Raw genomic sequence first — 26,607 nt, forward strand, 5'->3', positions numbered from 1 at the left:
GGAAAATGCACCCTCCAGATTCTTAGGAGTTCACCCCTGCCAGTCCCGCTCCTGGCAATACTTACAGCTCTGCGGCCCCTTGCAAACCAACACCCTCTCCTGCTCTAGAGGGAGGATGTGAAAGCTTTAGAAAGCTTAGTCCAGTGAAAGTTAACTGTAGACAAAATAAAATGCAGTTAATTTTAAAATTTCCTCCCTGTCTCAATCTGTGTTCCCTTTCTTCCTATTTCTGTTGTAGAAAGGGAGACTGTCCAAAGCTTGCTAGGGGTGGATGTTGATTTTTACATGGCAGCTGTTCAGATGCTCTGGTGATTAGCAGCAGTAAAAAGTCTTGAGGAAGATAGGCGTGACATCAGAATCGGTTAAAACTTCCCCTCACAAGAGCTTTATAATCTGAAGTTAGACAAAAGATCTAATGGAAGGACAGTCATAGAATGTGGGTCAGACAGTGCTGAATACAAAGAAGGGTGATGATCAGGTTGGTGCTGCTGAGTATTTTGTTTGTTTTGTTACAGCAGGGTTAGAAAACAAGCGTTGAAAAGATAAAACCCAACTTCCTCTCAGCTAGGACTTACTTAGACAGACCTTTGCTTTCCCACAGTAGCTACTGTCTTTAAGGTCTTCCCTCCTGCACTGTCAGTACTACTGAGATTTTCAGCTTAGCTTGCATCTGATAGAAGAATAGAAATGAACGCTTACAGTTTGCAACACATTCAAACTGAGGAGGGAGAATGACGCAGCTAAGAGGAGTGGAGTTACGGACAGAGCAATGTAAGGAAGGCCTGGGGTGGGCGTCACAGCACTATTCTGTCTTCTTTATGCCACGCATCCCTGCCACCTCCATCCCTTCTCAGCTGTGTGGTAAATTCTCCCCAGCAAGGTTGCTGGGAGGAGGGGTGGAGGGGAAGGGTAGGGGGTTAAAAAGATGAAGAACTGCTGGCTTGGACAGGAAATTATGAGGAATAGCAAAGCCAGAAAGTCAGCTTCTGTGAAATCTGTAGTTTAACCTACCCTGGGAAAGTCTCCTTTCATTGCAGTACCCAGTCATTGCAGCTCCTTTGTCTTTTCCTGGGTCATAAACACTGCCTCTGAGGTCCCAGCCACAAGAATAAGGGTGGGAAACCTCATGTTGTGCCTTGTAATAGTAGACGTGATTACAAGCACAGACTGCTGCCTCTATGGGTCATTTCGTGCTGTGGACATATACCTAAGTTGGTCATTTAAACCACCTGTCTCATACATCCACATTACAAGACACCCCACAGCTTGCGTGCTGCTTCATCTGGCACCTGGGGGAGGAGATGCAATGATGTATACAAGCACTTCCATTACCAGTTTCAGGCCTAATGCTGCTAACCCTTCATCCTCATGAAATTCCCTTCAAGCCCCCTCTGACTGACAGCGATCACAGGCATATGCATTATAGAGTGGAGTGACTGCTGCAGGCTTAGTGGATCTTGCTTCTTTTTCCTTTTCAGGTTACCAAAAATGAACGACAGGTGATGAAACCGTTGTATGACAGGTATCGCTTGGTCAAGCAGATCCTCTCCAGAGCCAACACCATCCCTATCATTGTGAGTAGAGCGTTCTTTTGGGGGCTATTTTTTTGGTTATGAGCTGAGGAAACGGGAATCAGCACACTTTTGCATACAGTGCAATCACTAAGGCCAAGTCCCAACCTCCCTTATCACTCAAAGATCAAGTAAATGAATGAATGAATGACACACCGTATACTGAAGCCGGGCAAAGCCGGTCAAGGAACTCTAGTGCCCACCCACGAGCCATGGGGCACATGTCACCTTGTGTTGTTTCTCCTCTTTCCATTGGGCTGCTGCTGTTATTTCATCATCTTGTGTTTGGCTACAGCCTCACTTCCCTTTGCTTACCAATCCACTCTGAGCTGTAGGTCTTCCATGCTGCTTGGTTACACAGGATCGTATGTCAGGAACACAGACTTGTGTGGGTCCCACAGGAGATACCAGTCTCCTTGGCTGAGAGAAAGGGCCAATAGTCTCCTAACACTTCATTTCTGTTAAAGGGATCCTGCAAGTGGTGGATATTCCCTCATTCAAGGTGGTGCTTTGGCAAGGAGGCACTCCCACCTGCAAGGAATCCAGCATACCCCTCGAGGGAGCAAATGCACTGTCTCTAATTTCAGACAACTTGCGTAGGCCACTTTTTGAAAATCATTTGGTCTAAAAAACACACACAATACTTTCAGCCTGTCTATGGCAAGAGAATTGTTTTATTGTGGTTCCTGTTTACTCTGTCTGTCATGTATGATCCTTTACTTTTTTTGCTGATTCCAAGCAGCGCTGATGTCCCAGCTGCTTTTCGTAGACCGTCAGTAAAGTGAATGGACTGGCACAGGATTACTCAGTGCAGTCACACTGAGAAGTGGGGTTGTTTTTTTTCTACAAATAGCGGGAGGTGGTCCTGTAGTCAAAACAAGACAAAAAGCTGTTCCTCCTTGAATATGCAAAGTACTCCCCAAAACGTGTGCTGTGAAGATGGTGCTGGTGATCAAGAAGGAAGAAACTGTGTAGCTGTGCACGGGCAGTTTAACACAAAGCTCTCAAAAGAGACTTCAGGTCCTGTTTAGACACAAAACTGAAAGTGCAGCGTGGCTGGCAGAGGAGAGACGAGACTGGCTTTCCCCGGCCCCTTGAGTGAGAACAGTGGGCAGCTCGCGCAGAGGCAGGATACATTTGAAAATCTACGTCATTAGGCACCTCAGTGGGAAATGAGGCTCCTGGAAAGCAAGGCTGGAGAGTCTACCTGGGCTTGCGCGGTAGCTCTGGAGAGGCAACCAAATGGGGAAGGGGGTGTACGGGCCTCGGGATGGGGATTATTTTCTTGCAGCCTTTACTTTGTCGTTCCTGCCCAGCTAGTATTCCAGCATCCAAGCTTTTTTCTTAGAAGTGTTTGGCAGTGATATCCCTTGCTAAGCAACATCCTGAGAGAAAACAGCCTCAGGTTCAGGGGGTTTGCCAGGCATGTTTTTCTTCTTTAAGAAATAGATTTCTCCTGACGGTCCAGCGATGAGCTGAGTGAATGTGTGGGTGAGAATGAGGTGAGAGCAGGTGGTGGAGGAGAAAGGGGTTCATAATGTAACATACTTGTTAACACCTGTCACAGGGTTCCCCCTCCAGCAAGCGGAGAAGCCCTTTGCTGCAGCCAATTATCGAGGGCGAAACAGCTTCCTTCTTCAAGGAGATAAAGGTGAAGACCTCCAGCTGCTAACTAATTGCTCAGTTTGCATCAATTTTCCCCTTATACCAATGAAAGAGAATGATTGATTGAATATTTTTTTCCCATCAGTGTTGATTTTTTTGCAGTGTCCTCCTGAAAAATCAGTAGCTGCTTTTAAGCCTCGCCAGTTCTGATCAAATTCTTCCCTTGTTGTAGAAAAGACTACAGTATTTCCTTGGCTTTGCATTCTTTCCCATCCTTCCCTTTCCCCTCCACCTGCACATAATATATTTTATTTGCTTTTTTTAAAAAAAAAAATCACAACTACCTTTGTACCTTGCTTTCTTCTTGCTTTCTTCCTTTCTTTTTAATGACACTAACTTGTTTTGTGGTAGTTTCTCTCACTTTAAAGCTCTGTGGCTTGCACACAGCACCGTGGCAGGAATGAGCCCTCACAAAACTAACACTCACACGTGGAGCCAACTGGGGCACTTACGGGATCTGTACCTACTCCCATTCACATGCTTATTTTATCCAGGGCTGTTTGTCACCACCTTGTGAAGGGTATTTCTAACCAAGTCACATGAGGATGGAAGTAAGAACAACTCGGTTCCGCTAGTTAACGCTTGGTCAGATTTGGATGGCAGCATTGTTGTGTTTCTTTCTCGTGCTGCTGCGGGGAAGTAATTCTTGGTAGTGAAGAAATTCTTGGTGGGGAAGACAGGTACAATATCAGGCCTTCTTGCCCTGAGAAGAAGGGAAGTCCAATGGTTCACTAGGACACGCAGCGCGGAGCTGGGCCCTGGATTGCTTTTGTTGCCCTTGCAATGTAACAGGGCAAAAAGGCAAAAAGGTGCTTCAGCACACTTGGGTCATATCATAGAATCATAGAATGGTTTAGGTTGGAAGGGACCTCGAAGATCATCTTGTTCCAACCCCCCTGCCATAGGCAGGGACATCTCCCACCAGACCATGTTGCTCAAAGCCCCATCCAGCCTGGCCTTGAACACCTCCAGGCAGGGATGGGGCTTCCCCAGCTTTTCTGGGCAACCTGTTCCAGTGTCCCACCACCCTGAGTGAAATTTATCCATTATCCCGCCAGAGTTTGGTTAATGGTGGAAATACTGCAGACCTAGACATTCAAGGTGGTTTGATTATTAGTCAGTTACAGTAGATTGTATATTAATGGACTATTCAAGGCATATATTCATTAAAACCATAGTGCAGACTGAAGATGTTAAGCTGCTGTTGGGAGGCTGGTTAGTCATCACCGAGTTCTCGCTATTTTTAGGTAACTGCTGGATCAAATCTGCAATAGTAGTCTGGTGGGGTGTATTTTTCTTTGGCTTTATTTTATTCTTTTAGTGTGTCCTCTATTTTTCACACACGCTTGCACCCAGAGTCAAAACTTAGCTATCAATTATGGTGATCTCTGATGACCAGCATGGCTGCTGCTGCGCCAGGGCAGCATTGCACCAGCTCAGCAGTGCCCTGCAGCGAATATGAACCTTAAGAGGTTTCTGACTGAAGATCAGGGTGACAGCCTTAAGCCCATTACCACTTAACTGCCTGTTAACACTTAAATGGGGCCTTGTGAAGCTGCACCTGGCAGCTTTGCACTACACTACACTCAGAACCAAAGAGAGGAAATTGCCAAAAGGCCTCAAAACTTAACCCCTGCATAGGTCCACTATGGGCAGAGCACTACCTGTCTTGATGGCTTCAACACTGTCAGGTTTTTTGATTATTTTTTTTTAAAAAGCATTTGGGAGAGTTGGGTAAAAGCTTCAAAGGACATTTGCGGTGAAGCCTTACCAGACATTTGAGTATAGTATCTTGAATATTGTCTGTGTTGAAAAAATCATCAGGAAGCTTGCTTGCTGGGAGTGCTGACGATGGGATACTCTGGAGACTTTATATTTGTAACTCTGGAAAATGTAAATACCTCATGGTTGCCTAAAGATCCAAGCAGGTGCAAGCCAAATGGATGTAGTCAATGAAGATCATTCTGGTTTGAGGTGTAAATGCCAGTGCAGGATTAAAATGAGATTCCCATGTGAGACTTGTTTAAAGTGAAGGCCCTAGACGGCCATTTCCATTTGAGTTCTCACTAAGAATGCTTTTAATTCACTCCTTCGTTTTAAACAGCAAAATGCTTTAAGAGGTCTTTTGACAGCCAGATGTAGTGTTTTGGCACTGAGGTCTAAACAAGTGAAATTTCTACGCTTTCTTTTCCTCCCATGGGCTTCCGTTGGCAGGAGTCTCGCTCCTGAGCTCTGGGCCAGAGTAATCCTTGCTGGCTTGGGCAGTGCGCTGGTGCCCTGGAGCGAGGCAAGCGAAACGGACTCATGGGCATCTGTGGGGAAGACACTTCACATCTGTCCTCGGGAGCAGTTTGTCACACTGCTTATGAAAATTGTCCCTTTCCTTTCCCTCCAGAAGGGGAATCCAGAAGCCACTTGCTCTCCCAGGAAACGGCACAGGAGCTCCTCCTTCAGTGCCAGAAAGATTCCCCTAAAATTGCGTACCGTTTTACTGCTTAGATTGATTTAGCAAATCCTCCTCCATGGCACAGCAGGATCAGGGTTCTCCTGCTTCAGTCCTTGTTGCCCTGACCCGGCAGGGCAGGACAGCGTGCTTGGGGACTGGTACACGGCAGCGAGCAATGGTCTCCCCTCCCCAGCCCAGCCTGAAGTTGTTTGCAGGGTTTAAGGACAGTACATGGCTGCTGTTTTACGCCTTCTGTTTAAACTATATAAATTACGTCTGGAGAAATGGTCTTACCTAATCATACGCTAAATATTGCTATAACTTTCCCAAGTTCCCTGCAGATTTTCCTGAGATGTTTTCAAACTTCTCTGTATCTTTTATTGTTCCTCAAAACTTCTTTCCAGCTAATCTTTTTTTCATCCTCAAGCCTCCATCTTGGTTGTAATTCTCAGCCTGTGGCTTTGCATTGCATTTTGATGGCCTAGAGCTTTAACATCAAAAGAGAACTCTGGGCAAACTCTGATTTCACGTAGATGTATGCATTTATAAATCACTGACTTTGAGGATTTATGGGACTATGCCGGGTCCTAGTGTTACTTTCTCCCTTTTTACTTGAAATATGGGAGCAATCTCTTAGGAGCAATAATTTAGACTATTCACAAGGAATCACATGAAAAAAGCAAAGAAAATTACTTCTTTTGATCCCAGTGCAACAATATATTTTTGCATACACTTGAAGACTTCAATGATACTAGCCCTTAAAAGCTTTTAAAGATATGCATGTGCTTAGATCCTTCCTGGCTAGAGGTACATGGTTCTAAAATAAATATATATACATAGCTATGTAAGAGACTTACTGTCCATGCTGGCATTTATTACCTTCCTCTAATGCTCATGCCTCATTTCTTATATCAAGGTTGAAAACTGCCTTCCAGAAATGTCTCTGTAAGTAAAAGAAAACTGGTCCCTGTTCCCTGAAAATCCAAATGATTTCTGGTCAGTGTTGCAGGACAAGCCCTACATTTGAGAACGCTAATGAATTAGCAAGTACCAAGTGCAGCAGAGACTTCCAAATCTCGTGCCTATAAATTTTGTGAAAAATCTGAATACAGCCAATTCATAAGTGTACTTTGGGGAGGTTGCACTGGGCAGGGTGTTTGCACTCCAATTCTTAGTGTATTCCAGCTAAATGGTATAGACCTGATGTCAAGAACACATTAGCAACAGCAATCTTTTTACAGTCAGTCATATCCCACATTTGGGCCACTGAAAGACTGATCTGAGCTCATTGATACCAGTGTATGAGCATTTGAGGTCTTGAATTCAGCCATTAGAGAGAGCTGTTGAGCTGCATCTATTGAGAGGTTATTTCACATTTTAGCCCCGCAATCTGTATCCTGCCAGGTGTATATGTAGAGGATGGCTGGTATGCTTTAGACAGTATGCATAATGACTGTAAGTGGTTTTATTTACATCAGACTACATCAATTAAAGCAACAGGTTGGTAAGAACCCCGGGTATTTTTTCACTCAGTTTTGTTGCCTTGGGTGTCCTTAACCAGTCTGAGTTGGTGGTTGCAGTTTCTCTGACATGCTTTGGGTATAGGGTGTCTTACTGATGGTCTTCTGGTGTCCTGTATTGCTTAGCAATTAAAGTGCTTGCTCTGCCTATCCACTTCTTCTCATACCTGTTCCCCAGTGCATGTGGTGAAAGGAGGTGCCTGTTTCTGAGAAGGGAAGCAGTAACCTATTCTGTTACCGTGGTGTTCTGTCCCTCTCTATAGGAGGAAGAGGAGGGGTCCGAGGAGGACAGCAACGTGAAGCCAGATTTCACAATTACCATGAAAACAGATTTCAACGTGCGTAGCTTCTTGGATCAACTAGAAGATGATGCTGATGGCTTTGTTTCGCCAGTGGATGATAAGATGCCATCTAGGAGCAATCAGGATATGGGGCTTTCAAATCTCCATGAAGCATCCATGTATGTTGAATTCGCAGGCAACTTCAAGACGTTATTTCTTGCTAAGATAGCATGTTATTTGTTGGCAAAGTGTCTAGATTTTAATTTTATTTCCATTTATGCTGTGAGTCAGAATTTTTTGCCCTTTGTTTTTAAACACAATAGACCCTCATATGAAAAGGTTTGGGAAGAAACTACCTTGTCCTGATACTAATATTTGACTTCTGTATCCTTGGAATCTAGCACTAAATAGCAGCTCCACTTAACCAGTGGCAAGCCTTTATCACGTAAACAACCCTGTACTCAACAAGGTTTTTCAGGAGAGGTCAAACCGCCTTGCTCGACTTCAGCAAGGCTTTTGACACTGTCTCCCGTAACATCCTCATAGGTAAGCTTAGAAAGTGTGGGTTAAACGAGTGCACAGTGAGGTGGATTGAGAACTGGCTGAGCTCAGAGGGTTACGATCAGCAACGCAGAGTCTAGTTGGAGACCTGTAACCAGCGGTGTTCCCCAGGAATCAGTACTGGGTCCAGTCTTGTTCAACATATTCAACAACCCAGATAAGGGGACGCTGTACCCTCAACAAGTTTGCTGATGACACAAAACTGGGAGGAGTGGCTGACACACCAGAAGACTGACATTCAGCAAGACCTGGAAAGGGTAGAGTGTTGGGCAGAGAGGAACCTAATGAAGTTCAACAAGGGCAAGTGTAGGGTCCCGCACCTAGGGAGGCATAACCCCATGCATGAGTACAAGTTAGGGGTTGACCTGCTGGAAAGCAGCTCTGCACAGAGCAACCTGGGAGTCCTGGTGGACAAGTTGACCATAAGCCAGTAGTATGCCCTTGTGGCCAAGAGGGCCAATGGTATCCTGGGGTGCCTTAAAAAGAGCGTGGCCAGCAGGTCGGTGGAGGTTATCCTCCCCCTCTACTCTGCCCTGGTGAGGCCGCATCTGGAGTGCTGTGTCCAGTTCTGGGCTCCCCAGTTCAAGAAGGACAGGGAATTACTGGAGAGAGTCCAGCAGAGGGCCATGAAGATGATCCAGTTCCTTGATCATCTCTCTTAGGAGAAGGAGCTGAGAGACCTGGGTTTGTTTAACCTGGAGAACAGAAGACTGAGAGAGGATCTCGTCAATGCTTATAAATATCTAAAGGGCGGGTGTCAAGAGGATGGGGCCAGACTCTTTTCAGTGGGGCCCAGTGACAGGACAAGAGACAACAGGCACAAACTGGAACACAGGCAATTCCGTCTGAACATAAGTTGGACTAGCTTCGCTAATTTTAAGCACCTAGGTCTGATGGGAACACACATAGGTGGTAGCTTTCAGTCATGGCCATTGATTCTTGATCCTATGAAAGTCACCAAAACCAGACCCATCTTCAGCAAGTAAGTTTCACAGAAGTTAATGGGGAATTGTGAAATGCGCCCTTGACCTCCTTCTGAAGAGGCTTCAGCTGAAGTCTATGATCGTTTTGCTGAACTGAATTCAGAAAGCTTTTTGTTGCTAGTAACATCAGGTTGCCAGAGCTGCTTGCAGGAGCTGCTCCGTTGCTTGGCATACATACAACTGTACATTTGTAGATTTGCTGTATGTTTCCTGTTGTAATCGTGTGCATATGTATAATCTTGTTTATGTTTAAACCCAACAGCCCTGAACTGTTAGAGCAGCTCCAAGAAGTCAGGGAAGAGAAGAAGCGAATCAGAAAAAAATTGAGAGACTTTGAAGATAATTTTTTCCGACAAAATGGAAGGTAATAATTTCTCAGCTGTCTCTCTGTCCTTCAGCTACTTTTAATCTGTTTGGCATCCACAAAGACCTCCAAATATGGAAAGTTACCAGAACTGACATATTTCTTCATCATCGTTGGTGTTTTACCCACATTCATTGCAGTTGCCCATTAAAATGAATTACTTCCCCCTTACCCCCCCCCAACCCCCCCCCAACTTTAGGGACCACAGCCTCTTTGAAAACTTGGTCTTAGGACAAGCAGCAGGAAGCAAAAATATGAACTGGGAAAATCCAGCTGCCTCTAGCACCACTGACAGCAATGGTAGAAGAGTTTCTCAATGGTAGAAAAATTTCTCAGTGGTAGAATAATTGGGGATTTTCCTAATGATGTATGTTTAGATTTTTGTCCTATTCTTGCTTGTCTGTGAGGTATTCAGACAGTAGTTTAACAAGTATGTGTAGCTGGTTTTAATCATTTTCAGAAAATGTCCCTCATTAATAAGCTAATAGAATGCTGTAATAGATTTATACTCTTAAATTATCATGTTAGTTTCTTACCACCAGCTGTCATCCGTAGAGGTTCTTGTAAAACCACTGTGAAAACTTGAGAGTTTCATGTAAGCTGAGAGAAATCTGTTCAGATATCTTCTTCCTTTTCACAAGTGTGCCTGTTCACGTAAGTGATGTGGTGCCAAGCCAGAAGAAGCTGTGTTTTATTTTGCCGCGCCAGTGGGCTGACATTCAGATGGCTCCTGAAATGGGAACAGCTCTTCTGTCTTTTTTTCAGCTGTTGTGTAGAGGCTGGTGATTTTAGAGAAGCAGGACACGCTTTCAAATAAAGTCTTGCATTTGGAACCATGGGATTGTGTTTAGCCTCAATATGCAAGCATCCCACGCTTTGTCGGAGCAGAGTTTTTGCCCCTCTTGGTTTTTTCCTCTCAAAGGATAGAAGTTTTGGTTTTGTTCTCTGATGGGGAGTGGAGGAGAGAAGCTGCTGCTTCGTAGGTCTTGTTGAGGGACGGAGGGAGGCTGCTGAGGGAAGATGTCCTGTTACAGAAATCCTCATGACCTGCTTTCACTCCCACTAGGAATGTGCAGAAGGAAGACCGCACTCCTATGGCTGAAGAATACAATGAATACAAGCAGATTAAGGCCAAGCTGAGGCTGCTGGAGGTCCTGATCAGTAAAAGAGATATTAGCTCCAAAATCATGTAAAGGAGGAGATTGGTTTTGCCCGTAAACAAAGAAGAGAGAGCACCAAATGGACAAATGCATGAAGTGGACGCAGCGGGAGCCTGGCTGGGGAGAGCTGAGGAGCTCCCTGGGAACTGAAGGGCCATTCCCAGAGGCGGGAGGGGGAGAAAAGATGGCTTTCCTTCACTCTCTGCACTTGCTGTTGCCCACTGTTTCTTCAGGCCCGATGCCCAAAATGGAGTTTGCCAGTGTAGGAGACATGACACTGCGCTCAGTGACTGCACTGAAGGGATCCTTCCGTTTTGATTTGCTTACATATCCTGTAATATTTAGAATATTGAAGCCAGCCATGCTCTTCTGTTTTCCCAGGATATCATAGCAAGAGGCAAAGTAGGATGAATAGTGATTAAATCATCAAGTAGCTTCTACTTTAGTTTAACAGGCGAGTGCCCTGGCTGATCTCATGTGAAGGCAGAGGTCAGATAGCGCCAAGACTGTTCTCTTGCAGCTACAGTAAAGATTTGCTCAGACTTTTGACCTGACTGTTTGGAGTCTAGCATCTTCTGTTGCTCGAGATAAATGCTGTAAGAATCTCTCGGTCATCACCCAGAGCTGGTTTGAGTTACTGTTTTGCCCAGGCTTGAGTTGGGTTTTCTTCCCGCTTTTTTGATGGCCGGTTCGATTGAAGTAGAAGACAGTACCTACATCTGTTTGGGATAGCAAAGAAAATGAGCTGTGCAGCAAGGTCCTTGCTGGCTTGTTCTGCTTGGAAGGAGATACTGTAACATTATGACCGTGTTTGGGCAACTGGGAAGAAAAGAGGTTTTAAAAGCTTTAAGTCAGAATCCCTTGGGATTTTGGTAGCTGATCAGTTCAATGTCTGGTGTCAATAAATCTGGAAGATACCTAGAAGACCCACCCCATTAGTACGTGTGCTTCATCATCTGATACAAATGTAGGAGTCTGAGCTGAACAGCCCACATGGGTGTCATTCATACTCACTAGCCTAAATTTTGTTCTTTTATGCACACTGTCAATCAGACTATGTGGGCTGCAGCAATGACACTGTGATGGTGGCATCAGAGGATGGTCTGTTCTTCCTGGTGTGTATAGGTGGTGTACCAGCACAGAGGATACTGCAGGGAACCAAAAGCCCAGAGCTGTGCTCTGCCCATGGAAAGGGCCTTTGTCTCAGGTGCAAGTTTTGACAATTCAGCATTTTCAAATTCGTTTATGACTTTCTAAAAAGAAAGTCCTGGGACACCTGTTTCAGCTGCTGGTGTCAGACAGATGCTGCCTGAAGGAGTGAAAGGCAGCAAGTTCAGGAACGCACCGAGTAGCTGAGGGCTCAGAGTTCTGCAGTCCCGGGCCACCTGGATCTCCCACCCCAGAGGCTTGTGTGCACCAACTCACTCTGCCCTGAGCCGGGGCTGATGTCCCAGACCCTGATGGCCCAGGGAGAGCATCTCTGTAACGCTTTCTTTGGCATCGATCCCCTGGGCAGCTAATGTGCAGAAGCCAAATGGCTGAAATCAAATGCAGTGCCAGTCGTCACGCAAGTCACGCTGGAGGAGGCAAGAAGAGGACCTCCAGAACAACTTCTACCTTTTCTTTCTTTACATGGGCAAGTGGGCTCACAGATAGATATATTTGGGTTGTGGTACTTAGACTTACCGCCTTCCACTTGCTGCATGTTCTGTGTTAATTCTTGCCAATGCTGAGGGTGTTTTGGTCTCTTCAGGATCCCACAAACACTTCAGAAGGCGGCCTTCTCCCTGTGGGTTTGCACGTGCCCATAACTAGTCTGGGTGGGTGAGGCAGTGATGTGCGTGCGTCAGTGAAAGCACTTAGGAGGGCGACTCCTGGGTTGGTGGGGTTTTTTTTTACTGGTTGCAGAATTGCCCTTTCTGTATAAAATCAGTGAAGACTGAATTTCCTATTTCCAAAGAGTCCGGAGGACTTGTGTGCTGACCTGGGGCTTGGCTTTTCCGAAATGCTGAGTTTCCATCGCTTGAGAGATGCGGGGCTCTGCCTCTGCAAAACTCATCCTTTGAATGCGTTAACTGGGCTGACAAATGGGCTCAAAACCTGCTTTTGAAGGTGTTTGACTGGAAGGGAAGCCTGACTAGGGTAAAACCCTGTCTGAACACAGGGCAGCCCGGGAAACAGCTGTGCCTTTGTCCTTCAGCCTGCTCTTACGGGCTCTTCCTCTCAAGAGTCCATAGTGATTTTAGGTATGGCAGCTGAGCCAAACGGGCTGCGGTGTCACTCTACTAGTAGAAGTGCGGGATGAGAAAGGATGTTGGGTTACCAAAATGTCCTTAAGCGCTGGCTCGGTTTGGGATTGTTCAGGCCCGGTTCTGCAAAGCTAAAACACGCGTGGTGAGCGTGTGCCTCAGGCTGGTCAGCGTTTGGGATTTTGCTGAGTGACGATGGACTGAAGCTTGGGTGCTTTGCTGAATTTGGGCCCGGACATCTTTATATGGATAAGAGAAGCAGTTTTTGCCCTTTCCTCATAGTCGTACATTTTTCCAGTGGGCCAAGGCTTCCCGGGAGTATGTTTTCTCTGCTTATTTTTAAAAGCCTGTTTGCACTGTGTACTGATAAATTATCTGTTTTGCTGGGTTTTGCCCCTGACAAATCTTGATAAATGATATGTAGGGAACAGTCCATTTTATTTTTAAACTGATGAGATTGTAGCATTTTCTGATGCTTAGTTACCGCTGTTTACATGGTATATTGCTAGAATTTCAGATAGTTTATATGAAATGTAAGTACAATTATGCACTTTAGAGAGTTTATATTTTTGAACTTTGAAAGCTAAAAGTAACAAAAAACCTGTTAACTGAAATTGTACATTAAAAGAAAAAAAAACACACCTACCCATCTCTCTTTTGAAACCGTTCTTTTCAAGTCTCTCCCCGTGGCAAAAAATAACATCATCCACCTAGTTGCGAAGGGAACGGCTAGGAAAGACCGTCGTAGAGAAGAAGTGAATTTTAAAATTCCAGTCCTGGAAAGACACATACAAACACTCGACTTTCTGTCCTGGGTTTGCAGATGCTGTGACTCCCCTCTCCCAAGCCTGCGCAGGAGGAGGGCTCCAAGGCCTGAGCACTAAAATGTTGTCTTTGTGTCTCCCACAGGTGATTTGAGTTCCCACTAACCACAAATAACCACAAATAGCCACAAACGATGTTTGCCCCGTCACACTCCTCCAAGTCAATCCAAGCAACATCTGTGCGTTTTGTTTGATGATTTGTCTATGCCAACATCAATGAGTATTGACTGGAGAACATTAAATACGAGACTTGTGTTTTTAAAAGGTGTGAAGTACTGTACAAAAATCTACTTTATGTGATATAAATAAGCTGTTATAGTATAAGACAACCTGTTTCCGTGTCCCTAGAACAAACTGTCTGCTGTAGGATGGCAGTACGGTCTGTTGGGCTTCCCATCGGCTGAGGCCATTTCAGACACGCGTGGCTGTGTGTTACCACGTTGTGGTATAATAAATGGTTGTGGTTTGTTTAAATGATGACGATGGACGGGTTGTGGACAAAGTAAGATTGCGAGAGTTAAAGACAGAGGAAAAACTTGTCATTCTTACCAGTTGCATTTGGTTTTATTCTGTTTACTCCTGAGTAAACAGTCAAACACTGAATGTTTATGTTAAAGGCAGTGAAATTAAAGCATCTGAATTTCTAATCATTCTTCTAAGACATCGGTTGTTATTCCTGGTGTGTGCGAGTTTTGGATGGTAAGTGCTGCAGCCTGAGTCCTCGTTGGAGATGTTTGCAAATCAGTGATCGTTGCTTGAAAGGAGCTGCTGAGGGGAGAGCGGGGCTGTAGCCTGTGACCGTCCCCACGGTGCCCAGGGACGAAACTCACCCTGTTTGTGCGGCCACTCAGCGGGGCCGTCCCAGGGCTGCGCTGATGCCATTCCCACCAGTGGTCCTTGATGATGGCCACCACACAGAAGCAGAGCTGCCAGAGGCCGGGCACCCGGTGTGGGCTTTGTCATGCGTGAGACCAGCAGGGGCTCGGTGTATGTACAGGGTGCAGTGCTGTACTTGGGCTTGTTCTTCAGCTTCCTTCAGCTTCACTGTTTCTGGTTCCCATCTCTTGGGGAAGGGATCCAAGGACTTTTGGCTGCTGGGGAGGGGAGGCGACTTTGCTTGCTCATGTGCAGATGAGGAAGTTAACTTTGCATTGGAGAACTGGAACAACTGATGCATTCGTTGACCCTCTAGAGTGGGATAACTCGATGGAAATGGTGGGTCACTTCCTTCCTATCTCTGGTACTGCCGTATTCCCGAGCGGCAAAAAAGACCCTTATCCCAGTGGGTGTGCTTAAAAAGTGCTTTCTGGGTTGGCAGAGGATGCCGATTCCAGCAATATCCCCTGCATGTGTTACAAAAAATGCTGTTTGTTAGCGCTGGGAGCATCCACAGAACCAGAGCGAAACCTGGGCTGCGCGCCTGTTGCCTCCCTCGTGGGCTGCGGGGATTTCACGGCTGTGTGCGTGGGGAAGTGATGTTCATTTGCCCTGGGGAAACACTGCAGTGGTTCACGTGCACGGACTGTGTTGGGGCCTGACCCTGCTGCTGATGGAGTTCACAGCCATCTCCTTACTGACCGCAGCAGGAGGGTGGCCCGTGGGGTGATGTGTGTGCTCAGTGTGGGTACCAGCTCTTGGCCATACCGGGAGTCAGCTCTTCCAAACTCTTCCTCGTGCGGTTTGTGATACTGGCCCGGCTGCAAGAATTTACTTGTTCAGAGAGAAATCTCTCCCTATGTCTGAGTCACCGAAAATCCCTCTCTCGCGCTGTGAAGAGCAGCTGCTTTTCTTACGTGCTGCCCCTGTGGTCCCTGCTTCGGAGTGGATGAGATGTATTAATGCTGGTAAGCAGGGTCCTGTTGGGGTTCAGGGGCAGACGAGCCCTTACAAACATTTAAACAATGCATAACACAACTGTTTTCCAGCCGTAACATGGTAAATGGCGCATGCAGCTACTGAAGAAGCGCGGGAGCTTAGTCTCCATAAGTGCAGCGGGTAAAATCCTGGCACTACGGAAAGCAATTGTTGCCATGGGGTTTAGAAAAGTGTGTGACTGCACTTGAGCATTTGGGGTTTTTTTAGGCAAGGAGTAATGACATTAGCCCAGCCTCAGCTGGCTGTGACGAACGAACTCCTCTGCATTGCCACTTTTGGGGAAAAAAAAAAAGGGGGGGGGGGGATGGGACTGAAATTGTCACAAAGTCAAAAGTAAATTTTGCACTGATTTCAATACCTGGCAAAGTACAAAGTAACCCACAGCACTAGAAGGGGAATAAAAGTGGTGTATCGTCCTAGCTTAATTAAGTTTGCTAATGTTCGTAGCCTGCAATGGCTACAGCAGAGTGAGGCAACAAGCGGAGGTGCAACAGGAGAGCGAAGCCGGCTGATGGCTGAGGAGCAGCTCCTGATCTCCTCCCGTGGCAGTTCTGAAGTGGTGTTGCCTTTGAGCATCCCAGCTCCCCGTGGCTCAGGCCCTCTGCTTGAGCTGGGAGACACGTAAATTGGCTCCAAGAGTCCAACCGTGAAGAGACCACCTCCACCTCTGTGTGTCCTGGTGCCCAGCGTCAAGAAGACTCATGGAAAACCTGTAAAAAGCTCTTGCCCCGGCAGCCAGGAGTGGCTCAACACCTCCACAGATATTGAGGGGAGCATTCGAGTCTCACTGACTTGTACAGTTGCTCACAGCACGGGGCGTTGGGACACTTGTTGGGCCTCGTATGGTTGGAGTGGTCCTTCTGTCTCCCATTCAACACCTGCATCCAGTGGTGAGCCAATATATGGTGATGTAAGTGCATCAAACAAGATATATTTATGCAAATAACTTCTGGTGTATTTGATTTGGTTGGCATGCAGAAGCCAGTACTGGGGGGGTGGTGCCTGACTGGAAAAAATTAATAATAATCAAATTTTCAGACTTCATTTGCTGTATAGAAGCAACTCTGTCATGCAACCAGTGTATTCCACAGCTAAGGAAACCTTAGCCAACACGGGCTGGGGACTATGTTTATGTGATTTACGTTTTGAATCTACGGTATCTTTTTTAATGTAAATGGGTCAACAAACATTATGTGTCCATTTGGGTACATTCTGTATTTTGTATAAAAGAAGAAAATGAAACGATTTTGCCTGTAGGTGTTTGGCAATAGTGTTTTTTTTTGTTCCCAGCTGCTAATGGCAGCTGAGCCTGTGGCTTCAGGCTGGGCACCAGCACTCACCCGGCCCGTGTCCCCACAGCCCTGAGCTCTTCTCCCACCTCCCGCTTGCTCCGCTCACCCAAGAGAGGAGAAGTGGGGTTGAAGTTTGATTCCCCCCTCTGCCTTGCGTTAAACATCACACTGCCCTGAGATGAGGTGGCCACTCAGGGCCTGAGCGGGGTATGCAGACACATGTGCACAGCTGTGCACAGCGCGCAGACCAGCCCTGGCTGCCACCTCTGCCCCAGCTGAATATGCCTCACATCTGCTCATGGAAAACAGATATAAGAGTGTGTGTGTATATGCATGCACGATGTATAAATACATATATACACACATTTTGCAGGTATATATAATTAAAAAGTATACACAATCTGTATATTGTGTGTAATTCACACATGGCGTTATAGCTACAACATATGCCATAAACTAGATGCACAATGCATGCTATATACAAAGTATATATTCTCTATGCACTATTATACTATATAGAGACCGTACACAATTATACAATACAGATCACATAGGATATACATTATATTGTGTTTATAGTGAGAATGTATATAGAGTACATGCTTATACCTGTATGTACACACAGATCCATCCAGATATACAGACAAGCGCACTGTGTCTAACTGTATCCGTATTTATATTTTCCATGGAGACAGGGAAATAGTTTACTTTGTTCTTAAATAAACTTTCTGATAGAGAATTCCTGGCTTTTGAGCAGTGCCACCGTTTGCCACCAAATGCTCTCCAGTGCCACGACAGCCATTTCCCCAGCAGCCCAACTGAGTCGTGAGCCAAGTCGTTTCGTTTCGTTTCGTTTCATTTCCGCTTGCCCATCTTGCCAATATAACACAAATACGCTGAATACATGGTTTTAGTTTGATAAGATTTATTTGTAGGTATATTATAACAGGTCATAGACTCAATCATAGAATGGTTAGAGTTAGAAGGGACCTTGAGGATCATCTAGTTCCAAATGTACTAGATGCAGTACTATCAGTAACATTAATTACAAATTATGTTGCAAACATATATATGTTTATTTATATATATACACACATACATATATGCACATGGTACCAAATTATTAATCCTACATAGCTGCTGTGTGTTCACCTGCACAGTTAAAGGAATGAGAGCAGCGCTCTTCCTTCATAAGCTCATGAACGTTGAAGCCGTAAGGCCATGTGATGGAAATCCTGTACTAAGCCAGCAAATTAACTATATTTGCATACGCTAACGATGTCCCACAGTGCTGGGGAGCCAGGTGAGCACCATGAGGCCACATCATTGCTGGCTGAAGCCCAAGGCTGCAGCTGACAAATGGGTGCTGAGCACCCATTCTGCGGGCTTGGTTTTGGGGGTGAGACCGGTGTTCCCCCGAGCAAACAGGACGAGGGGCCCGAGGGGGCATCTCAGCTGCCAAACACTGCACCCTGGCGACAGACGGACACAGACACGCACGCACACACACCACACACACCGACTCACTCTCCCTCTGCAAGCGTCTGGTGCTGCCGTTCCTCTGGTATTGCTGCCACAGCTCCTGTACATATAGGCCCCTTGTTCATTAATTACTTATCGTAGAATCATAGAATGGTTTAGGTTGGAAGGGACCTTGCCATTAATTAATGAAGAAACAGCTCTGAGGCTAGTCCAATGTAGAGGAGGGACACGGGGTACTGCAGGGCTGCCACCACAGTTGCCTCAGGGTGCTCAGACCATGGGGGACATGGGGACCTTGACCCAGAGGTGCTGCCTGCACCTGCGGGGCCAGGCAGGAGAGGCCACGGGCTGGAGAAGCCCTTGGTGGCCTTCAGCGCCCCAAGGAAAGGCACTGCTGCACCCCCCTCCTGCCTGCGAGGTGGGAGGAAAGGAGGAGAAACAGTGGGGATGGGGGGATAAAGGGATAGGGATGGATGGACTCAGGTCTGGTCTTAATTCCCATCGCTCCCCCAGAGGACTCGGACTTCAGCTGAGCCAGGAGGGGCAGATAAAACTCCTCCTGCGCTGTCTGCCGAGACAGCAAGTCCCCTGGGGCTGGGGCTGCCACCCTGCTGGGCTCTCATTTAGCCAGGAGCACATCAGGGCCAAACCTGGGTGAGGAAGCAGAAGGGCAGCATCTGATCCAAGCGAGCAAGGAGGGGACAGGCTGGGGCGCTCGCCGCAGCTGGGCCAAGGGAGGGGAGAGGAATGCGGCGCCCTTCTTCCAGATGCTGAGAGGTACGGCGAGACCAGCAGGAGAGCCAGGTGCTGGCGCGGCCCCTCCTTTGCTTCCTGACACAAAGGCAGCCACTCGGTCAGAATTAAACATCAAATTTATTGCATAATACTGTACTATGTACACACACATCGAAAATAAACATTTGATATAATTGTATATTTGTCTTCAATGCTGCATTAGAAAGAGGCTGGAGGGCTCTCAGTGTAGCCCACAGCTTGTCTTAAAAAAAAAAAGGAAAACAACCCAGATGCCTAAAACCTTTTGTTACGAGGTGCAAAGTTCAATACTGTATATTGAACATGGTGCATAAATACTATGTCCTAATAACAAGTCAATGTCAAAACCACCCTAGGCTTAAAATGAGATTTACATCAAGACCTGAAAAATGGGGGGAATCATTCAAACTTCATTTACTGGGAGCGTAGGACGGGGGAAAGAGGATAAAGGCTCTCCAATCTTACAGGATAGATTTAGGTAATAACTTTGCCTATTCAAGTCCTAATGTACATTTCCAGTCTAATTCATATAGATTGTCCTTTAGGGCCCCCCAGCAAACCAGATGTCAAGTGAAAGGGCTCCTCTGAAACAGCAAAATAAAGTTACCCTAACTGCAAAAATAAACCCAACCTCCAAACAGAGGCTTATCGCTCAAAGGTGGATCTCATGCTTATTTCTCTTCCTGACCTGGTGAGATTGGAGAGCCTGTACACACCTCACACGCACCTGCAGGCTCACACGCACACGCACACACACTCACACTCACACACACGTGACTCCTCTGGAGAAAGGAGGCAGTGGTAAAAGCAGCCACCTCACCTTGTATTGGAATAACGGGTCTGTTTGGATGGAAAAACAGGGCTCAGCAAAGCCCACCCATCTAACTTGTAGACTTTCCAAGATAGAAACACAACACAAGAGAGATGTAATTTGACAAACCCCTTATTGTAGGTAGGGTTTGTCCTTCCACAAGCCCAAACACAAACTCCGCTCCAGAGGAGTCTGAGGCTTCTTTAAAAAGACATTGCTTGGAAACAAAATTTGAGACAAGTGAGGAAAAACAAGCCAACCCCCCCAAATCGCGTTCTCCATCAGACATCCTGGCGCAAAAAGACAGAGCATGTACCGTCACTAATACACTGCCCCGGGGGTCACAAATGACCTCCCAGCCCAGTACCATCTGCCAAGGACCAAAGGGCAGAGGGGATATTTCCATTCAAAGCAAGCAAGAACCAGCTTGCATTTAAAAAGGGAGGAAAAAAAGGTGGGGCAAATCACAGCTTGTCATAAAGGAGATATCGCTATTTCATCCTCAGTTTTCACCACAGCCTAAATGCGAGGAACATCAAAATACTTAAACTGGATTAAAAGGAGAGGTAAGTTTGTGTCTGTGTAGGGGCGATAAAAGCAAACTACAAGGAATTGCGGGGAGGGCAGTGATGTCAAGTTGGAGGGGAGACAACAAAAATGCCCACTGAACTGGTGGTGTTCAGTAGATGAGAAAATTCAAAGCAATAGCCTCTCCCTGCTGAAGCCCCACAAAATGCTGGCAGCATCAGGCTGAGACTGCATCATCTCAATCTATTATTAATAATTGTATTTTCCCCCAAAGTGTTCCGATCCAGTCCCTTACAAAAATAAAGCCAAGCCCATCATCTTCTTCCTCCGTACCCAAGTGTCTGTGCCTCTCCCACACTGCTCACGCCAAGCTAAAGCCCTCGTAGTGGTCGATGGCTTGCACCAGCCGGGCGCTGAGGATCTCCTTGCTGCTGTACTTGGGCAGGTCCAGGAGATTGTAGCAGGTGTGCGCCACGGGCAGGTACTGCTCCCCGCTGGCGGTGGACTGGATGACGATGCGCAGGCTGGACATGCCATAGATGGGAATGCGGTCGCTGCCCGTCAGAAACACTAGGAGAAGCAGAGGGAAGGTTGGACAGTTAGGGCAGGCGACCTCGCGTTGAGGGCTGCACATTGAAGGCAAACTCCATCCCCACCCGCACGACGGGACCCTGCCTGGAGGGGCCGAAACGCTGACTGAACTCCACGCAGGGCATGGCTGGTGCATGGAGAGGTGCAGGAGAGCAGAGGCAAGAAGAAAGGCCACTGCCGGGTGTGCAGATGAGTAAATAAAGTGGCCCACAGCACCCCTCCTTCCCTGAAAATATATGAACTTAAAAGCTCCCTCTCATGCCCAAGCAGGAGAAAAAGAAGCCAGGGTTGCCTGAGGCCCACGGCAGGGCTGCACCCCTGGGGAGAGGCAGAGGGGACCCAGCCACGCTCCCTGCTGCCACCCCTCCCAGGCACAGCACCTCGATGCCGGGACCAGGGTTGGTTCCTCCTTGCTGCTCCCCATCATACCCATGCTCTGCCCGAGCACAACCCTTGTGTCCTGTCCCTGCCACGGCAGTTCAGGGTGGGGGACTCCCGGGACCCCTTCTACACAGCTGCAAACTTCAGCATGCAAGTTTTGGCCAAGCCATTTTTCCACCTCAGTCATGGAGGACAACCAGCTGACTGCTTGTTTCTTTGGGGAAAAACTCACCTAAAAACACCAGCCTATACCTTTCCAGCAGTTACAGAGTCACAGAGTGGATGAGGTTGAAGGGATCTCTGGAGGTCCTCTGGGCCAACCCCCCTGTTCAAGCAGGGCCACCTAGAGCAGGCTGCCCCGGACTGCATCCAGCTTTTGAGTATGTCCAAGGATGGAGACTCCACGACCTCTCTGGGTAACTATGCCAGTGCTCAGTCACTCTCACAGGCAAAAAGTATTTCCTGATGTTCAGAAGGAACCCGCTGCGTTTCAGTTTGTGCCTATTGCCTCTGGTCCTGTCACTGGGCACCACCAAAAAGTGCCTGGCTCCACCCTTTTTGTACCCTCCCTTCAAGTATTTATACACATTGATGAAGTCCCCTGTGAGGCTTCTCTTCTCCAGGCTGAAGAGACCCAGCTCTCGCAGCCTTTCCTCATAGGAGAGATGCTCCAGTCCCCCAGATATCTTGGCAGCCCTTTGCTGGACTCTCCAGTATCTCCATGTCTCTCTTGTCCACTGGGGAGTCCAAAACTGGTCCCATCACTCCAGCTGTGGACTCACCAGTGCTGAGCAGAGGGGAAAGATCATCTCCTTTGACCTGCTGGCAACAGTCTCCCTAATGCAGCCCAGGATTCACTTTCTTTGCAGCCAGAGCACATTGTTGGCTCATGGCCAACTTGGTGTCTACCAGGACTCCCAAGGGAGCAAAAGTTGCTGGCTGAAGCAACGAACTCGGAACCACCCGCCCTTAAAACTGTTCTCCTCTCCCCTTCCATCCCAAATAAAGTGACCCCCCCCTCCCCAGCAGCTCAGATCTGGGGGTGGCTGGCACACTTGAAGCAATGCGCACACACAGACATGCACTTCCCAAGGCCACTTCTGCAGGGGATTTCTTCTCAGCACACCACCCACCAATACTAGCACAAGGAGACCACCATCAGAGGGGAGGTATCTGCTACCCAGTCACAGCAATACGTTGTCTCGTTTTTCTGCCACATTATACACTAGTTTCTCCACTCAGCTGTCACCCTGCAATTGCCCTGTTGCACCTAAAATGAGTGCTGCACTGCCAGCAGCTCAGCTTGCAGAAGAAGAAACCAGATTACTTATGGGCACTGGGGACTGCTAGGAATTCACCTCCTGGCAATACAAACAGATGGATGCTGCGCTCCCTTGTCAGAGACTGCATTGGATTTTGCACTGAAGATATCACAGTGATTTTGAGAGTAAAAATGAACACAAAAGAAAAAAAAAAACACAAGAGAGGGAGAAAACAGATTATCTGACTAGCAGACAACTCAGCAGATAGCCATTCATGCTGGATCATCTTCTAGCAGTTAATGTAATGTGCCATAACCCTGGAGCTCTGCAGACACCCCCACCTGAGCCTTTCGATTTCATGAAACACTCTGCACCACTGCAAGATACTTACGGAGAAATTTCTTCTTCTTTTCCAAGGGAAAAGCGTGAAAGGTTTCCCAAAACATTCTCACAGTTGGGTGTGTCGCAGTGTAGTCTCCCTTATAGACAGCGCTCTATTAAAAAACAAAGTCATATAATTTCATCTGGCACTAGAAAGCAAAGACTAAGCAGAACCCAGGCCTGACCTCTTCTGGTATCTGGCATCAGATCGACCTCTGACAGTTATAAAATGAAGCACAGGATGGGTCATGGGCAATAGCACGGCTCAAAGACCCAGTAAAGGGTTCTCCTAGCAGTACGTGGAAGGCAGGCATCAGGCTTTTAGCTATTCAGGTAATTACATACGTCATGAGGAATCCTGGAGTACCTGTTCACAGGTTGGATTCATGAACAGGATCATGTGTTCTGCATTGGAAACCCACTTTTACTGCTGAGGCTGAGACAGAGCAAGTAACTTGCTCATCTATGCATTTTGAGAGGATACAACTCTTAGTTTGTGCCCAGACTCCCCTTGGAACCTTTGGCTGTGTACTTTTTGCCCTTGTGCAGTGGAGTGAGTTTTACTGTAGGTGAAGACCCCGACTTTGCTTCTTCCCTTCAGTCTTAGGTTTCATCCCTAAAAACTGCAGATGGAAGTCCTTCTCCCCTGTCCTTTCTCATGCTGAACTTCCCCCGAGTAGCAGGACAGCCCAGTAAGAAACTTTTCATGTGAATGGTGGCAAAGTGTACAAGGAGCATAAAAGAAGACATCTGTGGCTCATCACAACTCACATCCCAGGCTACTGCCCACCTCATGGAACTGTGCAATCCTGGTACTTGTGAAAAAGAAGAAACATATTACAAGAGGGAAGCTTTACCTCCTCCAATTCCTCCCAGTTGTAGTTACTGTTTCCAACTATCATGGCCCTGAGCTCTGTGGGCTGGAAGAGTTCCAGGACTTTCCCACCACACACTTTCAGGAAGCCAGTGGAAAAGGCCGTGTACCACTCATGGATGGAGAGGTTGAAGATGTAATTTACGTAGGCTTCAACAAATTCTTCCCTAGTGCATTGAGAGAGAGCAGGCAAAGGAAAGCACTTTTAATCACATGCCTCAGCAGCAGCACTACTAAGTTTTCCTGCTTCTGCCTGTAACGTGTCTTGCACACACGACTTTCCAACAGGTTCGACCCACTGCCCTTCTCTCACTGAGCTGAGTCATTGCAACATGGACAAAGAATTGGGCAGAAAGTACCACCATGTGTCTGCTTATTCCCCAGCAGTGCCAGCATGGGAGGTTCTCCAGCAGCCCAGGCTCTATACTACCAGTGAACCCACCCAAGTGGCCTTACATCCAGCTGTCCACGGGGCCAGGAGGGAGCCAGGGTGGCACCAAGCACTGGGGAGGTGTCAGGAACAGAGCCCTCTTCCCCATGGAACCCTGCACAGAGGTTGTGTTACGCAAATCTCAGGATTCAGTCACCAGAGGAACATATCCACCCCCTGGCCCAGCTCCTGCAGCCCTCATTTAGGAGTCCAGGAAATAAGCTTTGGCTCTTCTCAGTCTGCAGGCGTCCAGGGTTACTCAGCACAGGGCTCTGTGTCCCCCTGCAATGACCTCGGACTGCCAGGTTGCTGTGAGCAAGCGCTCTGCCAGGAAGAGGGAACCAAATCAAATAGACAGTGCCCGGAAGAATACCACTTCCAAACCCAAGAGCCTCATGGAGCCCTACTTGGGTACCCTGCGAATTCAGAGGCAGCTACCGCTGACTCAGTCCCCAACAAGTCTTGCCAGTGGTTCAGCGCCTTCAAAGCCAAAGCTGCAGCCTAGAGGCAGACTGAGGAAATCCCGCTCTGAAAAGGCTTGATCAGAAACTGCATGGCCAATTCCCTCCTTCCTGGCCCCAAAGAGAAAGCAATCAAAAGAAATTAAGAAACACCCCTTACTACAGGGCAAGAAAACAGTCTTAGGAAACCTCCTCTTCAGCCTTCCCACTCCAGTTGAATACATACGGGGTTTGTGCATTTGGAGTACGTGGCAAAGAGAACGACTCCTCTCAGAATGACAACCCTGTTTTGCTTTAAGGGTTCCCAAGAACAGCATTAAAATAAAAATACCATTCTGTAGTCATTGGCAAGAAACTCGTGGCAGGCCCTGGCCAAACCCTGCCTCTGGATTTTGTTAGGAGGTTAAACATCTTTATTCTGCTCTCTCTTTCCTATTCTCAAAGCACCGTGACCTGAGTGCAACACTAGAATTTTATTTGTGCGATGACTTAAAATATTTCCCCTGATTTTTTTTTTTTTTTAAACATCTGACCATAATGCATCAGCCAATGTAGCAAACTGGGACGTGAAACTATCCTGTGGATGGGATTGTCGTTTTTGCCTGACATTCAAGCATAGCTCACACCGGCACTCAGATAAGCGGATCAGGGAACACCATGGACTCCCACATGGCAGTCTCCAGCTGAGGAGGTCACAATTGAAAGAAATATTTTGACGTTTTGGTGGAGGAATTCTCAACACATATGCTATGTAAAAGCAGCGAGGGATGGCTGAAAAACCAAAAAAAGAAAAATAAGGAGGCAGACTGACAAATACGAAAACTTGGAATAAGAAATCATATACTGAAGGGGGAGTTATTTTCCAGCACATTTGTTTTATTGTCATTTTCCTGATAGTCACCTGAGCATTAGGGAAATCCAAGCTGATTAAGCACTTAACTGTTGCTTAATACCTCTCTGGCTGTTACGGTCACGAACCCTTTATCAAGAACATTTTACGGTGTGACACGCGATATGAACTCCAAAGGAGAAAGGGAAAATGCAGGCTTCTCCTACTTAGCATTTTTCAGTCAAAGCAATCCTGAGCACTCTTCAGTTCCTGGTGAACTTTCCTCAAGCAGGAAGGGCAGTGCCCAAATACACGCGCACAGCAAACTATTCAGGCCAGGAGGGCAGCAAATTGGGCGCTGGCCTCTAAATGTCGGGGTGGAGGAAGTCATTAAGCACTGTAAGGTGGATGAATTGACAGCCATGTCTAGACTTGGATTTAGAGGTTAGCTTGAGTTCAAAACTCTGGTCAAGACAAAGTGATTGCATTCTGGAATGTGTTAAGCCAGTGGAGCTACACACGAGCTACGCTCCTTAAGAATTTTCGTCTCTTGTTGCCTATCCTGACTTAATAAACAGTCGCAGGAGCTAAACTGGGTGCTCTTCCCAAACATTTGCTCAGCTAAAATCTTTGTTCCTCCCCCTAGGCCAATACAGCGCACAGTAGAAAAATGGACATTTTTCTTTTGAGTGTACACGCCCAGCCCAAAAACCTAAAGGCCACTATCACTGGCATTTTCATCTTTACTTCACTGCAGCAAGTGTAGATTAAACTCTCCTCTATTTACCTGAAGCCCATCTTTTCTTTGCAGGGAGACAGGCTTACACTGCTCGATCTCCACGTGGGCTTGGCATAGAGGCAGCTATTTAGCTGTAAAATTGCACCCTTTGGGGCAGTAGTAAAGTAGGTAAGAAGGTAATACAGACAAAGCTTTTGTTACAGCAATGGCTTTAGACACAATCAGAACCCTTTTAAATAATCAGATTAATAGGAAATGACTTCATCTCCAGGT

General features: G+C 46.9%; 2 protein-coding genes across 2 annotated transcripts in view; one reads left to right on the top strand and one right to left on the bottom strand.

The window, feature by feature from the left end:
* FAM13A (family with sequence similarity 13, member A) overlaps positions 1 to 10,584 on the top strand; it is a 133,279-nt gene extending 122,695 nt beyond the window's left edge. The window contains exons 20-24 of the mRNA XM_009893746.1: positions 1,479 to 1,574; positions 3,139 to 3,222; positions 7,466 to 7,662; positions 9,290 to 9,391; positions 10,458 to 10,584. Of these exons, the coding sequence (XP_009892048.1) occupies positions 1,479 to 1,574; positions 3,139 to 3,222; positions 7,466 to 7,662; positions 9,290 to 9,391; positions 10,458 to 10,584 (606 nt within the window). The remainder of the gene's footprint in view (positions 1 to 1,478; positions 1,575 to 3,138; positions 3,223 to 7,465; positions 7,663 to 9,289; positions 9,392 to 10,457) is intronic.
* A 9,225-nt stretch (positions 10,585 to 19,809) lies between these two features.
* Positions 19,810 to 26,607, bottom strand: part of LOC104294105 (probable E3 ubiquitin-protein ligase HERC3) — a 48,299-nt gene continuing 41,501 nt past the window's right edge. Inside the window, exons 22-24 of the mRNA XM_009893669.1 lie at positions 23,859 to 24,042; positions 23,012 to 23,114; positions 19,810 to 20,956 (exon numbers count right to left, since the gene is read on the bottom strand). Of these exons, the coding sequence (XP_009891971.1) occupies positions 20,748 to 20,956; positions 23,012 to 23,114; positions 23,859 to 24,042 (496 nt within the window). The 3' untranslated portion in view covers positions 19,810 to 20,747. The remainder of the gene's footprint in view (positions 20,957 to 23,011; positions 23,115 to 23,858; positions 24,043 to 26,607) is intronic.

This window comes from Charadrius vociferus, unplaced genomic scaffold (assembly GCF_000708025.1).
Source record: "Charadrius vociferus isolate BGI_N301 unplaced genomic scaffold, ASM70802v2 scaffold59, whole genome shotgun sequence".
Lineage (NCBI taxonomy): Eukaryota > Metazoa > Chordata > Aves > Charadriiformes > Charadriidae > Charadrius > Charadrius vociferus.